At 41.4% G+C, this 15,965-nt stretch overlaps 1 protein-coding gene across 1 annotated transcript in view; it reads left to right on the top strand.

The window, feature by feature from the left end:
• DCBLD1 (discoidin, CUB and LCCL domain containing 1) overlaps window positions 1-15,965 on the top strand; it is a 71,203-nt gene that overhangs the window by 40,441 nt on the left and 14,797 nt on the right. Inside the window, exons 3-7 of the mRNA XM_056566414.1 lie at window positions 9,033-9,170; window positions 9,321-9,372; window positions 10,036-10,108; window positions 12,737-12,870; window positions 15,729-15,769. Coding sequence (XP_056422389.1) covers window positions 9,033-9,170; window positions 9,321-9,372; window positions 10,036-10,108; window positions 12,737-12,870; window positions 15,729-15,769 — 438 coding nt within the window. The remainder of the gene's footprint in view (window positions 1-9,032; window positions 9,171-9,320; window positions 9,373-10,035; window positions 10,109-12,736; window positions 12,871-15,728; window positions 15,770-15,965) is intronic.

A 15,965-nucleotide genomic window follows, 5' to 3' on the forward strand; every position in this document is an offset into this window, starting at 1 on the left:
AGAGAACCTGAAAGCTGAATTAATTAATGCAGGAAAAGTCATCAACTGCCGAGCTGAGAAGTTCGTGACGAATCAAATTTACTGTAAGCTCGCTCATCTCTAATAATTTTTTTTAATAAAGAAATAATATTTCAAAGATGTGTCTAAACCTTAAACAAGCAGCAAGCCACAACCACTTTTCAGTCCACTTGTACAAAGTGATGTCATAAGATCAAATGGCTATAAATTCTGACACAATTGATGAATAAATATATAGATAAACCACTGTGGAAGATTTACTATAGCAAATGTGCCAGACTTCTGGCCTAAAGTACTCGTCTTTCTGGACATTTATTGTGTTTCAGACACTTGTGTGCTTCATGTGAAAAGAGTCTAAGTCTAAGGGTCCTTTTAGAAAGGCAGATGGGTACTTGCTTAAAGAAGTCTTTACATGGCAATATTTGGATGTAGGACTGTTCAAATTATTACTTGATTGTTCTTGCAGTCCATCACTTCTATCATTGTCGGCAGTGCATCCCCTGTTAAGATGTATGACTAAGGCTAGTTTCACACTGCTGTTGTGCCCCAACATTTGCCTTTTCACGTTTATCGGGACGGGAAACAACGGGCAACAGGTCCTGATGGATCCCATTGACTATAATGGGGTTTGTCGGGCACCATTGTTTTTGTAGCGGGAGAAAGACATTGCAAGCACTGATCTTTCTCCCGCTATTCTCCCCTCCTTTTTTAATGTCCACTGCCCTCTGGGTCACAACGGCAGTGTGCAAGGGGCCTAACAATGATTTTTTGTTTTCTCAAAATCCCAGCGATTAACCTATGAAGGAGCATTTGCTCGTTCATTGCTGTCTCAGCATAGGACCAGAATTGGGGATACAGCCTGCCCACTTCAAGTGGAGAGAAAAGTATAGTGCTTTGTCTTCACACTCCACTCCCTGGAATTTGAGCACCAGGGAATAAGGGCATGTTATGTTGGCTGGGCCAACATCTTCAAGTATTAAAGGGGTATTACAGGAGAAATTATTATTACTTTTTTTTTTTTTTTTTAACTGGCTCCAGAAAGTTAAACAGATTTGTAAATTTCTTCTATTAAAGAAAAATCTTAATCCTCCAGTAGTTATCAGCTGCTGAAGTTGAGTTGTTCTTTTCTTTCTGACAACAGTGCTCTCTGCTGACACCTCTGCTTGTCTCAGGAACTGTTCAGATGATGAGCAAATCCCCTTAGCAAACCTCTAATGCCCGAAACAGTTCCTGAGACAAGCCGAGACGTCAGCAGAGAGCACTGTTGTCAGAAAGAAAAAAACAACTCATATTCAGCAGCTGATAACTACTGGAAGGATTAAGATTTTTTAATAGAAGTAATTTACAAATATGTTTAGCTTTCTGGAGCCAGTTGATAAAATACCCTGGAATATCTCTTTAATACTTAAAGAAAAATGGTTTTTTTTTCCTGGAATACCCCTTTAAAGGGTACCTCTCATCAAATAAACTTTTGATATATTTTAGATTAATGAATGTTGAATAACTTTCCAATAGCATGTTAATGAAAAATATGCTTCTTTCTATTGTATTTTTCCCGATCAGTCCTGTCAGCAAGCATTTCTGACTCATGCTGGAGTCCTAAACACTCAGAGCTGCCAGCCTGCTTTGTTCACAGCCAAACAGGCTGTGAACAAAGCAGGCTGGCAGCTCTGAGTGTTCTCCTTTGTGAACAAAGCAGACTGGCAGCTCGTAGTGTTTAGGACTCCAGCATGAGTCTGAAATGCTTGCTGCCAGGACTGGTAGGGAGACCCCTAGTGGTCATTTCTTCAAAGTGGAAAATTAAATAGAAAGAAGCATATTTTTTTTCAATTGTAAAGTTATTCTGCATACATTAATCTATAATATATCAAAAGTTTTTTTGATGAGAGGTACCCTTTAATGCCTTTTTACAGGGGAAGATTGACTCTCATTTAATGATCCTTTTACATGGCTCAATGATTGTGTGGCCAGGGCTACCAGACAACAGCTAGGTCATTCGTGTGGCCCCTCACTTCCATCATAGATTGCAGCACATCTCCTGTCTAGATAGGGAGATGTGCAAATAAAAACTGATCATCTAAGGGATGAACTATTGCTTGTCAGCTGATCGCTGGGTCTTTACACGTTCTGCTGATCATCATTTCATGTAAAAGGCCTTTTATACATTATTCGTAAATATGTGGACTAAAGCCTCCTTATGTTCCATGGAAAGTAATCTTTTTGCTAGGAACCAGATCTGGAGTGATCAGTTGATCGCCAGCACTGCTCCTTTCTGAATAGTGCCAATCGTGATGAGAGAACTTTTTTTTTATTTTTTTTCAGCTTACAATCTTTTAACCCCTTCCCGCAGAATGTCATATATAAACGCCGGGTTGTGCAGTGCGTTCGCGCATCCCGGCGTTTATAAATGACATTCAGTTAACCCGGCGATGCGCAGCATCGCACGGGTTAACTGGCAGAAGTCCCGCTGTTTCCAGCAGGGGACAACTTCTGCTTCACCCCCAGGACCATCAATTGATGGTCCTGGTCAGCGATCACTGTGATTGGTCCCTGTGGACCAATCACAGTGATCTGGGGTGAAAGTTCAGATCCCCCGCACTGCCCGCCCCTGGAAGTCGGGCAGAACGGGGGACGATGGCTGCGGGGGCTCGCGGGGACCTGCGGCACACGGGGGGGGAACACGTGGGGACCGGCGGACTTACCTGATCCAGCGGCGGGACCGAGGAGCAGCGGCAGGACCGGCCACGTGGACGAGCAGCGACGGGTAAGTATGTGGTCCTCAGAGGCAGCAGTGAAGATCTTCACTGCTGCTTCTAGGAGTCTGAAAACTACAACTCCCAGCATGCCTAGACAGGCTTTGGCTGTCTGGGCATGCTGGGAGTTGTAGTTTTGCAACATCTGGAGGGCCTCAGTTTGGAGACCATTGTATAATGGTCTCCAATCTGTGCTCTTCCAGCTGTTGCAAAACTACAACTCCCAGCATGCACTGACTGTCCAGGCATGCTGGGAGTATTAGTTCAGCAACATCTGGCCCTTCAGATGTTGCCGAACTACAACTCCCAGCATGCCCTTCAGCTGTCGGGCCATGCTGGGAGTTGTAGTTTTGCAACAGCTGGAGACACACTGGTTGGGAAACATTGTTTCTAACTCAGTGTTTCCTAACCTGTGTGCCTCCAGCTGTTGCAAAACTATAACTCCCAGCATGCACTAAAAGACCATGCATGCTGGGAGTTGTAGTTTTGCAACATCTGGAGGGCCCCAGTTTGGAGACCATTGTATAATGGTCTCCAATCTGTGCTCTTCCAGCTGTTGCAAAACTACAACTCCCAGTATGCACTGACTGTCCAGGCATGCTGGGAGTTTTAGTTCAGCAACATCTGGCCCTTCAGCTGTCTGGGCATGCTGGGAGTTGTAGTTTTGCAACAACTGGAGACACACTGGTTGGGAAACATTGTCTGTTTCTAACTCAGTGTTCCCTAACCTGTGTGCCTCCAGCTGTTGCAAAACTATGACTCCCAGCATGCACTAACAGACCATGCATGCTGGGAGTTGTGGTTTTGCAACAGCTGATGCACCCCCCCCCTGTGAATGTACAGGGTACATTCACATGGGCGAGGCTTTTACAGTGGGTTTCTCGCATCTTGAGATGCAGCAAATTTTGCGCTGGGAAACTCGCTGTAATCCCCCGCCCATGTGACTGTACCCTAAAAACACTACACTACACTAACACAAAATAAAATAAAAATTTAAAAACACTACATATACACATACCCTTACACAGCCCCCCTCCCCCAATAAGAACGTCCGGTACACCACTGTTTCCAAAGCAGAGCCTCCAGCTGTTGAAAAACAACAACTCCCAGTATTGTCGGACAGCCGTTGACTGTCCAGGCATGCTGGGAGTTTTGCAACAGCTGGAGGCACCCTGTTTGGGAATCACTGGCGTAGAATACCCCTATGTCCACCCCTATGCAAATCCCTAATTTAGGCCTCAAATGCACATGGCGCTCTCACTTTGGAGCCCTGTCGTATTTCAAGGCAACAGTTTAGGGCGACATATGGGGTATCGCCGTACTCGGGAGAAATTGCGTTACAAGGTTTGGGGGGCTTTTTCTTCTTTAACCCTTCATGAAAAGGAAATGTTGGGGTCTACACCAGAATGTTAGTGTAAACATTTTTTATTTTTTACACTAACATGCTGATGTTGCCCTATACTTTACATTTTCACAAGAGGTAAAAGGGAAAAAAGCCCCCCCAAAATTTGTAACGTAATTTCTCCCGACTACAGAGATAACCCATATGTGAGCGCAAAGTGCTCTGGGGGCGCACAACAAGGCCCAGAAGGGAGAGCGCACCATGTACATTTGAGGTGATTTGCACAGGGGTGGCTGATTGTTACAGCGGTTTTGACAAACGCAAAAAAAACAAAACCCCACATGTGACCCCATTTCGGAAACGACACCCCTCACGGAATGTAATGAGGGGTGCAGTGTGAATTTACCCCCCACAGGTGTCTGACGGATCTTTGGAACAGTGGTCCATGAAAATGAAAACTTGTACAGCCCACTGTTCCAAAGATCTGTCAGACACCAGTGGGGGGCAAATGCTCACTGTACCCCTTGTTACGTTCCTCAAGGGGTCTAGTTTCCAAAATGGTATGCCATGTGGGTTTTTTTTTGCTGTTCTGGCACCTTAGGGGCTTCCTAAATGCGACATGCCCCCCGAGCAAAATTTGCTCTCAAAAAGCCAAATATGACTCCTTCTCTTCTGAGCATTGTAGTTCACCCATAGTGCACTTCAGGTCAACTTATGGGGTACCTCCATACTCAGAAGAGAAGGGGTTACAAATATTGGGGGGTATTTCCTGCTATTGACCCTTGGAAAAATGTGAAATTTGGGGGGAAACACACATTTTAGTGAAAAAAAAAAATTTTTTTTTTACATATGCAAAAGTCGTGAAACACCTGTGGGGTATTAAGGCTCACTTTATTCCTTGTTACGTACCTCAAGGGGTCTAGTTTCCAAAATGGTATGCCATGTGAGGGTTTTTTGCTGTTCTGGCACCATAAGGGCTTCCTAAATGCAACATGCCCCCAAAAACCATTTCAGAAAAACGTACTCTCCAAAATCCCCTTATCGCTCTTTCCCTTCTGAGCCCTCTACTGCGCCCGCCGAACACTTTACATAGACATATGAGGTATGTGCTTACTCGAGAGAAATTGGGCTACAAATATAAGTATACATTTTCTCCTTTTACCCCTTGTAAAAATTTAAAAATTGGGTCTACAAGAACATGCGAGTGTAAAAAATGAAGATTGTGAATTTTCTCCTTCACTTTGCTTCTATTCCTGTGAAACACCTAAAGGGTTAAAATGATGACTGAATGTCATTTTGAATACTTTGGGGGTGCAGTTTTTATAATGGGGTCTTTTGTGGGGTATTTCTAATAAGAAGACCCTTCAAATCCACTTCAAACCTGAACTGGTCCCTGAAAAATAGTGAGTTTGAAAATTTTGTGAAAAATTGGAAAATTGCTGCTGAACTTTGAAGCCCTCTGATGTCTTCCAAAAGTAAAAACTCATCAATTCTATGATGCAGACATAAAGTAGACATATTGTATATGTGAATAAAAAATTTTTTTATTTGTAATATACATTTTCCTTACAAACAGAGAGCTTCAAAGTTAGAAAAATGCAAAATTTTCAAATTTTTCATCAAATTTTAGGATTTTTCACAAGGAAAGGATGCAAGTTACCACAAAAATTTACCACCATGTTAAAGTAGAATATGTCACGAAAAAACTATCTCAGAATCAGAATGATAACTAAAAGCATTCCAGAGTTATTAATGTTTAAAGTGACAGTGGTCAGATGTGCAAAAAACGCTCTGGTCCTTAAGGCCAAAATGGGCTTGGTCCTGAAGGGGTTAAAAGAACTTTCAGAAGATGTGTACAAGTGGAAGTGATATCTTCGGATCTTGTCACAGGCACTTGTGATTTCTATGGCAGCTCAATCGCTCAAGATCAATGGAATATGATCTTGGAATATTAATATTTTCCTTGCTGTAAGCAGTTATTATGACAGATGAGTAGATTGTATCGATAGTTCAGTGTAAAGCAGTCTACTGTTCAATGGGGAAAGATATGCATAAGAATATCTATCCACACAGTATGGGTGACACAATGTATCATCTTTCATCACATCAGTGGACTGAAAATTGTAATTTACACCTCTGAGCTTTGGTTCCCATAGAGCCATATGCTTCCTCCCACGTAGGCACGTGTTTGTTTATAAAGGTCACAGACACCAGTGTCTGCATATGTATTTTTATCATATTTTTTAGGGAACACTGTCTGTGTGTCTGTTTTCATGTTGCACGTATTCTTCTGAGATGTTCATGTTTGGGTTAAAGTCATTCCTGGAGAAATGATGGTTTCCTGTTATTTAGCCTATGTATGACGTAAAGAATCAGAACAAAGGTATGATGACTTTAGAATTTGTGTATTGTATTGTGTGTACACAGGGAAGATAGGTCAGAACGGATGTTTGTCTGCTGTAAGCTTCTAGAAAAGGAAGCGGGAATAGTCATACACATGTGTTAGAACTGTCAGTGATCTGCTCCGCTAAATGGAGGCGGTTTTTGTAGCCAAAAATTCCTTATTGATAGTTTCCATTGTTACAAAATATATACAGCATTGATGATAGGAACTTCTGGTAATTAGTTTTATACTTTTGCTTAAATTTCATGCCTGTCAGTAATATGGCTCTTGGTGTTTTTTATTTTTATTTTTACGGTATTTTTTTTTTTTTTTTTTTGCACATTTATGAAAAATGTTGTCTGTGTTTAGCTGTACTGTAAATTAAATGCTAGTTATCAATCAGTTAGGTTACTCTGTAACCCAAACTGTGGACCTCCAACTGTTTCAAAACTAGCATCTCAAAGGAAAAATAGGTGAAATTCCAGCTCCCCTAAAAATTCTAAACTTTAATAAATTCCGTTAAAATCCATGTGCTCAAAAATAAACATTTAAAAGCTTAATGGAATTTTTTTGATTTCTTTGGGAGCTGGAATTTCACCTTTTTTTCCTTTGAGATGGCTCTTCCAGAGAACCTGCTCGAGTTCACCGTTCCGTGTTTTCCTACTTACCTTCCCGATTTGCTACTATTGGACTCTATATTTTTTCTATGTAAAACTAGCATGCTGGGAGTTTGAGTTTTGCAACAGCTGGAGGTCCATATTTTGGAGACCACTGCTCTAGCCTCTTAGTTATGGTTTCTCGATAACAAATTAAATGTGACTATATTTAATTATCATAAAGTGATGTACCTTATGTATTCAGATATTTCTTACTATTGTAATTGTTGGCATTTGGATGCAGAGGATCTGTCCTGTACAGTCAGGTTCTAATGCCATGGGCTCTAATAAAGGATACAAATTGTATTTCACTGAATCGAAAGGTCCATCAGTTATGTGTATCAATGAGCAGTAGGCAGATCTGTCTGCGGAGCGGGGAAAGATAACAGCAGCCTGCCCTAATCCATTGTGCCTGTGTAGCTCACGGTGGAGATTGTGCCTGACACTTCTATTACTTCTATGTGTGAGGGTGGATGTCCTCCAGGGAGGTTGTGCTTCCATGTAGTCTTCATCATTTGTCTAACATATTGCTGCAGGCTTGTATGACTCCTGGCCTCTCACCTGGGCCATTTGTTTGTTTTATTCATCACTAATAAATGTTAAAGAAAAACCCATAAGGCAGATGTATGGGCTTGTCATTTCTATTTACGAACTCTGTCTTGGGAAAAAAAAAAGGGTCTATGCTCCACTAGTTTGTATGTGCTGACCCAAAGGTGACGTGCACAGAATTCTATCTGGGGATGGGGTGCCCTAAGCACCTGGGAAAAGACAATCACATGCTGTGATGACAGAAGTAAGGGTATCTCTATTTGGTACTTACTACTTAGCATTTGGGGAACAAGCTAAGAATGCCCAGTGTTAAAGGGGTACTACCGTGGAAAACTTTTTTTTTTTTTTCTTTTTTTATCAACTGGCTCCAGTAAGTTAAACAGATTTGTAAATTACTTCTATTAAAAAATCTTAATCCTTCCAGTACTTTTTAGGGGCTTTATACTACAGAGGAAATGTTCATCTTTTTGGTTTTCTCTGATGTCACGACCACAGTGTTCTCTGCTGACCATTTTAGGAACTTTCCAGAGCAGCATATGTTTGCTATGGGGATTTTCTCCTGCTCTGGACAGTTCCTAAAATGGACAGCAGAGAGCACTGTGATCGTGACATAAGAGAAATCCAAAAAGATGAACATTTCCTCTGTAATATACAGCCCCTAAAAAGTACTGGAAGGATTAAGATTTTTTAATAGAAGTAATTTACAAATCTGTTTAACTTTCTGGCACCAGTTGATTAAAAAAAAATGTTTTCCACGGTAGTACCCCTTTAACCACAACAAGTAATAGATGCGCCCTGTTGTGCCCCTTAGTACACAACTTTGGGATTGATTCCTTCTGCTGTAGCACAAACGTAAAGCTGTGTTTCTGCACATTGAGATTTGCTTCTTTCATGTCTAAACGTTTCCAAGTCTGATCAGTGTACTGTTTGCAGTTTAACCAGGTTGCTAGGGATTTCCATACATTCAAATGAGTTACATTTATACAGAAGATCCTATTCACTTTTCATGAACTGCAGAGAGAAAATAGTCGTGTAACCATGCTCCATTACACCTGGTGGTAATAAATCTAATATATTTTGACTGCGTGTTATACATAATATATACTATTACTCCAGGGCTGGATACCAGGTTCCTTAGTCATTTACAGCCAACTGTTGCACTCATTGAATCTTTTTTTCTGGTAAATGATCAGGCTGATACAATCTTTTTGCTTGATCTTTGAAAGCAAACATTATATATCATAACTTTATGTAAACTTTTTAGTATATCAAGCTTAATGGGATTGTGATAATAACTTGTGTTGCCTAAAAATATATATTTTTCATTGTAGCTAGTTATTGTGGAGGCCAGAATACTGAATCTAAAGAGCTGTACCTGGACACCAACGAAGCAAGGATCCGCTTTGAGAGCAGGCTGCACGTGTCTGGACGTGGATTTTTAATCAACTTTGCCAGCAGCGATCATCCAGGTACTGAAAGCCTTTCCATTGTAGGCCTCTTCATCTGTGGTCAAAGTCCAGGCTGGAATTAAGAATGTTTACCTCTTGTTTGTCTCTAGAACATCTTCTGTGTGAATATATTGTGTTATTTATTTATTTATTTCTTTTATTTGAAAACAGATTTGATCACCTGCTTAGCCCGATCCACCCACTATAAGGAGACTGCGTACAGGTAACATTTTACATCTTTTCTAGCTCATGCCTTTGGAGGAGAAAATAAGAGCATTTGTCATGCAGCTAAAGATTAATATGTACTCTATTTCTTCAGGCGTATTTGGGAGATTTTAAAACCTATGTACATACCTTAGATAGCATTACATTAAACTGAATCTTTCGGCAGTTTGGAGCCATCAAAACTACGGACAGCCCTATGCAGAGGTCGGGAATGGAGTGTAATGGTACCTGCTGTTTTGCCCATACAACTTGCATGACTGAGAAAACCATTGTTTAGTGTCTCCGCTACCACTGCAGTCAGTGTCCAGGTGGTGGGTTCTTCTGGTTATACTGAGAGTTCAAGGCACTGGGCACTTGCTGTGTTGGCTGTGACACTAAATATTGTTTTTTCAGTCATAAAAGTTGCATGACTGAGACCCCAGGTATTGTTCCATTCCCTCTACTTTGTATAGGGTTGAGGGCAGTTTTAAGGTCTCTTAGGCCTCCTAGTTTGTTTTCAAGGAATTAATGTGAAGCATGCATTTTCTATCACTGTGTGTAAAGAGCCTAGGTTCTAAAATGAATAGGGACTATAAGTAAATGTATCCTCTTGAAATGTATGATACAGACTGTCACTTTGGGTCTAGCTTACAGTGTTTTGCTTCGTCTTTTATAATTGCAGCAGGTTCTGTCCAGCCGGCTGTAGAGATATTGAAGGGGATATATCCGGGGATGTGCAAGAAGGATATAGAGATGTAAGTATTAATATATTTTGTTGCTTTGAAGCTACTAGAAGTATTTCCATACCTGTGTTAATCTCTAGAATAAAACATTTCAGGTTATAACATCACAATATTATACTTTAGAGTTTTGATCTATTCAGATTTTATATGTAGTCCCTTTGCTGACTGATCCTATTGTTGGTAGTCGTGTGTGAGAAAGTCCAGGAATTGACTGGAAAGGTTTATGGGAAACTTCCCATATCAGAGTCAAGTGGTAAAATACAAGCTCAAAGTCAGTGGCTTTAATAAAAAGCTTACAGCAGCCACCCTTCACACTGATACAGCCACCACCCAACCACATGAAGGAAGCAGAGATTAGTGACCTCTAAGATCTCACCTCTGTCTCACATACTGATTGCTTGGTGTGTCCCACAAGTCCTTTGAAGATCCTCAGCTGACTCAAGAAACGAAACAAGAAGCCGGCAGATTGCCACACCTGACAATTATAGATGACTGCGATCAAAATGACATTAGAGCGCTTGCTGCATCCTTCCTCATACAGAAATTGAGCTGTCTGCTTTCCCAACAATAGGTGACTGATAATTCATAGTTTCAGTCATTGCATATAGACTTCTTAAGTTATTCAGCAATTGTTGTCCTGGTTTTGCTTCTCAATGTCTTTAGTCATTCATGTAAATGGGCGCCCCCATAATACATCAGTCCTTTGACCAACTTTCCACATTGACCAAGAAACAACACTCTAGCTAGGATTTAAGGCCAGCCTCAAATGCTTCAAGAGTTAAGACAACTTTATATTATACTCTCTGGTTGCTGTTATTTCAACTTAGCACAGGACAGGTTTATCAGTATGTCTTTTCTTTATTAGAAATGTGACCCAGGGCACAAATTCCACCTATAACTGGTTTGTCTGCATAATAACATTTTCAGCAAGACCAGAGTATGAATGGAACAAATTCTCATTGTGTATTTTTGCAAATTTCTCATAATCTGTATATAAAAGGATTAGCAGCATGTGAAAGCTTGTTTCCTGCATTTGAATTCTAGTGGCAGGGACAAAGACTTTCTTTGTTTTTCAATTTCTATCTATGAGTTGTTATAGTATGTGTTTGACATCTACATCATGGTGTCGTAAGTTGCCTATACATATTAAATATCTGTTGACGAATTCCCCCCAGTACAATTCAGGAATGGCTTAGCTGAGCTTGCATTTGTTTTTGATGGAGAGTGCGGAAAAGGCTGCTGTTAGAAACCTCTGACAATAGCTTATCTCCACTGATAACAAAAGGATCGGGCATGTTGAAAACCAACAACCCAATCCTTTTCTTCACAGACATTATTGTCTGGGGAGGGATTGAGGCTATCCATATACATTAAATGGTCTGCTGGTCATACCACTCTAGCCAACACGGACCGTGTAGGTTGTCATATTGTAGACTTTATAATGATATCAAGGTATGTTATCTATGGTTTTATATAGTACTGCTTAGAAACCTGGTCAGTGTCCCTGTGGCTACGTAGTGTTGCTGACTTCTAACATTAGAGTTCTGGATTCAGATCTGACTAAGACCAATATCTGTATGGAGTCTGCTATCCACATTTGGGTAGCTTTCCTCCAGATACTCCAGTTTTTTCCCACACTTCAAAAACGTACTGATGGGTTAAGTGACTTCCTGTAAAATGAGCATTTGTTTGGAGTCCCTGCCACCTGAGGTTTCAGCCCGTACCAATCAGATATTCTGGATTTTCCTATAATTAGATACAATCCTAATATACATATATTGCTGGATATTGTGGCATGCTCTAAAATAGATTCCTATATTCTCATATGCTTGATGTTTTTAATGTGCGGAGAATAATATATTCAGATCATTCAGCTTTGAGCCGCTTCAGTGGTTCAGCGAGCTGTCCATAGCCTGCCTGGTGTTTGTGCATCACTGGACATTTGACAGGCAGGCTGCCTGAGTAAATCCATCCCCTGTACAGACAGATGTGGCTGGATAGTAACACCTGACAGAGGTCAGCTACAGCTCTACAACAAACACATTCCTATACAATGTCCTGAGGGTGATGGACAGGCCAGCTATTTATTCATATACACAAGGTCACTTCTTGGCTGTTTCCTGCTCAGGTCAGCAATACTTGTGCATGCTTGGTAATCTACTGGATGGTGGGGATTACTAGCCCATGACTGGTGAAGCAGGTTCTACAAACATAACAGTGCTCCATTGTTTCCTGCTATGATCACAACATTTTTACCGATATTTCTGTTTGTAGAACCTGCGTCATCAGTTATAGGCTAGTAATGCCCGCTGTCCAGTAGATTACCATGAATTTAATGGCACTTTGGAGCGTTGCAACAGAGCATTGTTGTCCGTCTTTATAGCCAGATCTGTCGGCAGTAGCTTCACTTGTAATGTAAATGTCTTTCAATTTTTTGTGGGCTTAAAGAAGAAGACATGGTCTTCTAGCAGGTTATTGGTAAGAGAGGACAAGGTTATTGGTAAGAGAGGACAAGGTTATTGGTAAGACAGGTTACAGTAAATATGGATATTGGAAACTGGCTATAACATTTTACTCTTGTTATAAGTTTGAATTCACAGTACATCATGCTACAATTGACTGAACACTTTCCTTTTGCAGACTTCTTTACTTTGCAAAGCAGCAATTCATGCAGGAGTTATTGCGGATGAACTTGGCGGTCAGATTCATCTCACCCATTACAAAGGTGCAAGTCGATACACAGGTGTCCTGGCCAATGGGATATTTTCAAAAGAGTAAGTTATTGATGGTACAGTTGCTTAGTACTTACCTTCCAGACAGTAATGGACATGCTTTGGAAAGATCCATGCTTGTCTTTGGGCTGAATGGCTGTGTTGTGAGTCCACTATAACACTTCTGCCTTCTTTTTGTGAAATGGCTATTTCCTTCTGGAGTTTCTTCCTTCCAACTCCAATCCCAGAATCCCTTGTGAGGTCACTTTTCTACCTCCCACACATCAGCCACACCACCCATTGCAGCACAACTAGGCTCCTTTTAATGTGTGCTGTGCTTGAAACTGCAATTCCCTGCAGCCCTGTGGAGAATGATATGCCTCCGAATCAGCAGTCGCTCCACCCAGTGAAGCACTGCCATGCTTCCTTTGAACACCTGACTAGGGATTAAATATCTCGAGCTGCACTGCAACCTGGGAAAAGCCGTAGACAGCACTCATTTTGTATTCTGCTAAAAATGGACATCAGGGCAAAAATCACATAAGAATTGCGAGACCAACAATCAAACATAGGTACAAACATACTATGAACTACACTGACTTTACAGCCCCTGTAGCACAGGCAAATAAATTAAAGGTGTATTCCAGGATTTTTTTTATGTCAGTAAGGTGGAATTGAAGTGAAGATAAGTTGACTTCAGTATAAAGACAATTTTGTCAACTGCTCGGCTTGCTGGACAAGCCTTGGTCTTCATGCTTAAGATCAATCTCCTTGACAGAGTAATGTGCAGCTAGCATGAGTTGTAATGGTATAACAGAGCTGTGAATGGCTGCTTCACTGTGCAGCCCTGACCTTGTCCCTGGGACAGAAGTAATTAACCGGCCCCTCTGCTGTATGGGCTCACAATAGTGCCCCCTTTCATAGACCCATAATGGGCATTGTTCAGGGTTAAATGCTGCAGAGTAATCTGAATAAAGGGAGGTAAATGCAGTTCAAATACCAAAGGCAGCGCTTCTCCTCTGTCGTCACAGACTAATTCCTTCTGTGCTCTGGAAGGGCAGCTTGTAGTCACGTTTACTTTTGTTTCTGACGATAGATATTTACAATGCTTAATGCCTTAGTCACCAAAACAACGTTGGCGTGTGCGGTGTCACCGTTTACTTATCCTCTATTGTGGACCCATTATCCCTTCTATAGTTCATGAGGTCTCTACAGCAGTACTGTATTCAGATACATTGTTATTTACAGCTCCGAGTTGTCTTTTGACACTTGTAATTGTGACCTTATGACAGTGCTTTCCAAACTGTGGATTCCAAGCTGTTGCATAACTACAACTCCCAGCATGGGCTGTCCGGGCATGCTGGAAGTTGTAGTTCTGCAACAGCCGGAAGTTCACGGTTTAAAGAACACTGCCCTATGGTATCTGTGGTTTTGTTATCAGACTACAGGTAACAACTATGCAGTAGCGCAACCCACAAGAGTACATAGAACAGTTAGTACTAAAACAGTTATTTATAATATGTTTGTACAAAATTGGTTATCAAGGGGATTTTCTTACTAACCTGAGTTGGAAAAATCAGATGTGTACATGCATATATAGTGTAAAGGAGGCCATAGTTACTGTTTTCTAAGTAAAGTAGCTTACATCACCGTACTGTTTTTCTCCCCCATGGATCTGATCACTTCCTGTTTTCCTTCCGGAGCGGTTGCTTCCCTCTTGAAATTAAATGGAGCACAACCTTTCCCACAATCCTCCTGTCTTGCTTACTCAGTAGAGAGTAACTGCCAATACTACCTGGACAGACAAGGAGACTGCCGTTGAACTAAGGGCTCATTCATTCATTTTGGGGATTCAGCAGGAGAATTTGAAAACCGGCCACTGCCGTATCCCTGTAGGACCTGTGCTGCACCCCATTCATTTGAATGAGCTGTACAGAGTCAGCTAGTGAATCCGGTCGGCTCATTTTTGGATCGTGTCCAGTTTTGTTGCCGGACTGAACGAAACCATGGCAACAAAACCAGATATGGTCCAAAAATTAGCCAACAGCGGGGATATGGCAGCAGCCGGTTTCCAAATTCTCCTGCCGGATCTGACTGCTGTACCCCCAAAACGTGATGTAAATGAGTCCTTAGCATGGTTGGCTACCTTAGTGGTTGCTAAAGTAGGCACTTAGTATTAGTAAAAATATATCTCTGAAACAAACATATTTCTAACATAACAGTTTTTCTGAAAATGTACTAAGTTCATATAATGTAACAATTTTGGCTCACATTGTGTGAGCTCCCAGCAGGAGAAAGTGGGCGTTCCCCAGCAGGTGCGACGTCACTGAAGCCTGCGAGAGCTGTGCCTCACCAATCCCCACACGCACTTCCCGAGTTTGGTCTCCTGCCAGGCTTGGAGGTGACCAAACTAACTGTTTGACTTTGCGACAGGGAACAGAACAGAGCCACCTAGTGGCCTTTTATTCAATCACATTAAAAACATATAAAGGTTGAGAATTTTAACAGCAAGTAAATGGCAAAGTGTCTTATAATTGCATAAGGAACAATATATTAAAAGTTTAGTTTGGTGATCTGTATTCGTTAAGCGCATATTGGTATGACCCCATTCTCTGAAGACACTGGCTTGGGAACAGCTGTTGAGTCACCACAAGATGGCACTTTAAATGCTACTCCTTAAAACTGAATAAACATGACAATGATCCGTGACAGTGTGAGGACTCTACACAAACATATACAGGGCAAAGGCCTCCGAAACTAGAGAATAGCCTTGTACAGTGATCATCTATCATCTGCGCTGGAGACACTGATAGGGGCAGCACTTTGTACCTCTGTCAGCTAATGAGATTACCGCCTTGTGAAAGAAAGCTTTGTCTAGCTGTTACTAATCGTTCTCTTCCCCTTTGTTTTTTCTCTCGCAGCGGCTCACTTTCAGATCGCAGATTTGTGTTTAGCAGCCTTGGTAAGAATAACGCACTGTACACGTCTGCGTGTGTCTTGTGTTTGAACTTGTGTATGCCGTTAATTGGAGGTTAATGCTGGGCTCTCTGAAGTGCCCGGACCATGTAAAGATCACAGCAGGGGTTAAAGAATTGGGCAACCAAACCATTCCTGTACTCTTATGCCCCCATCAAAACACTTTTAGTGCGCCTGGTCTT

The sequence above is a fragment of the Hyla sarda genome, chromosome 3, assembly GCF_029499605.1.
Source record: "Hyla sarda isolate aHylSar1 chromosome 3, aHylSar1.hap1, whole genome shotgun sequence".
NCBI classification, from domain to species: Eukaryota; Metazoa; Chordata; class Amphibia; order Anura; family Hylidae; genus Hyla; species Hyla sarda.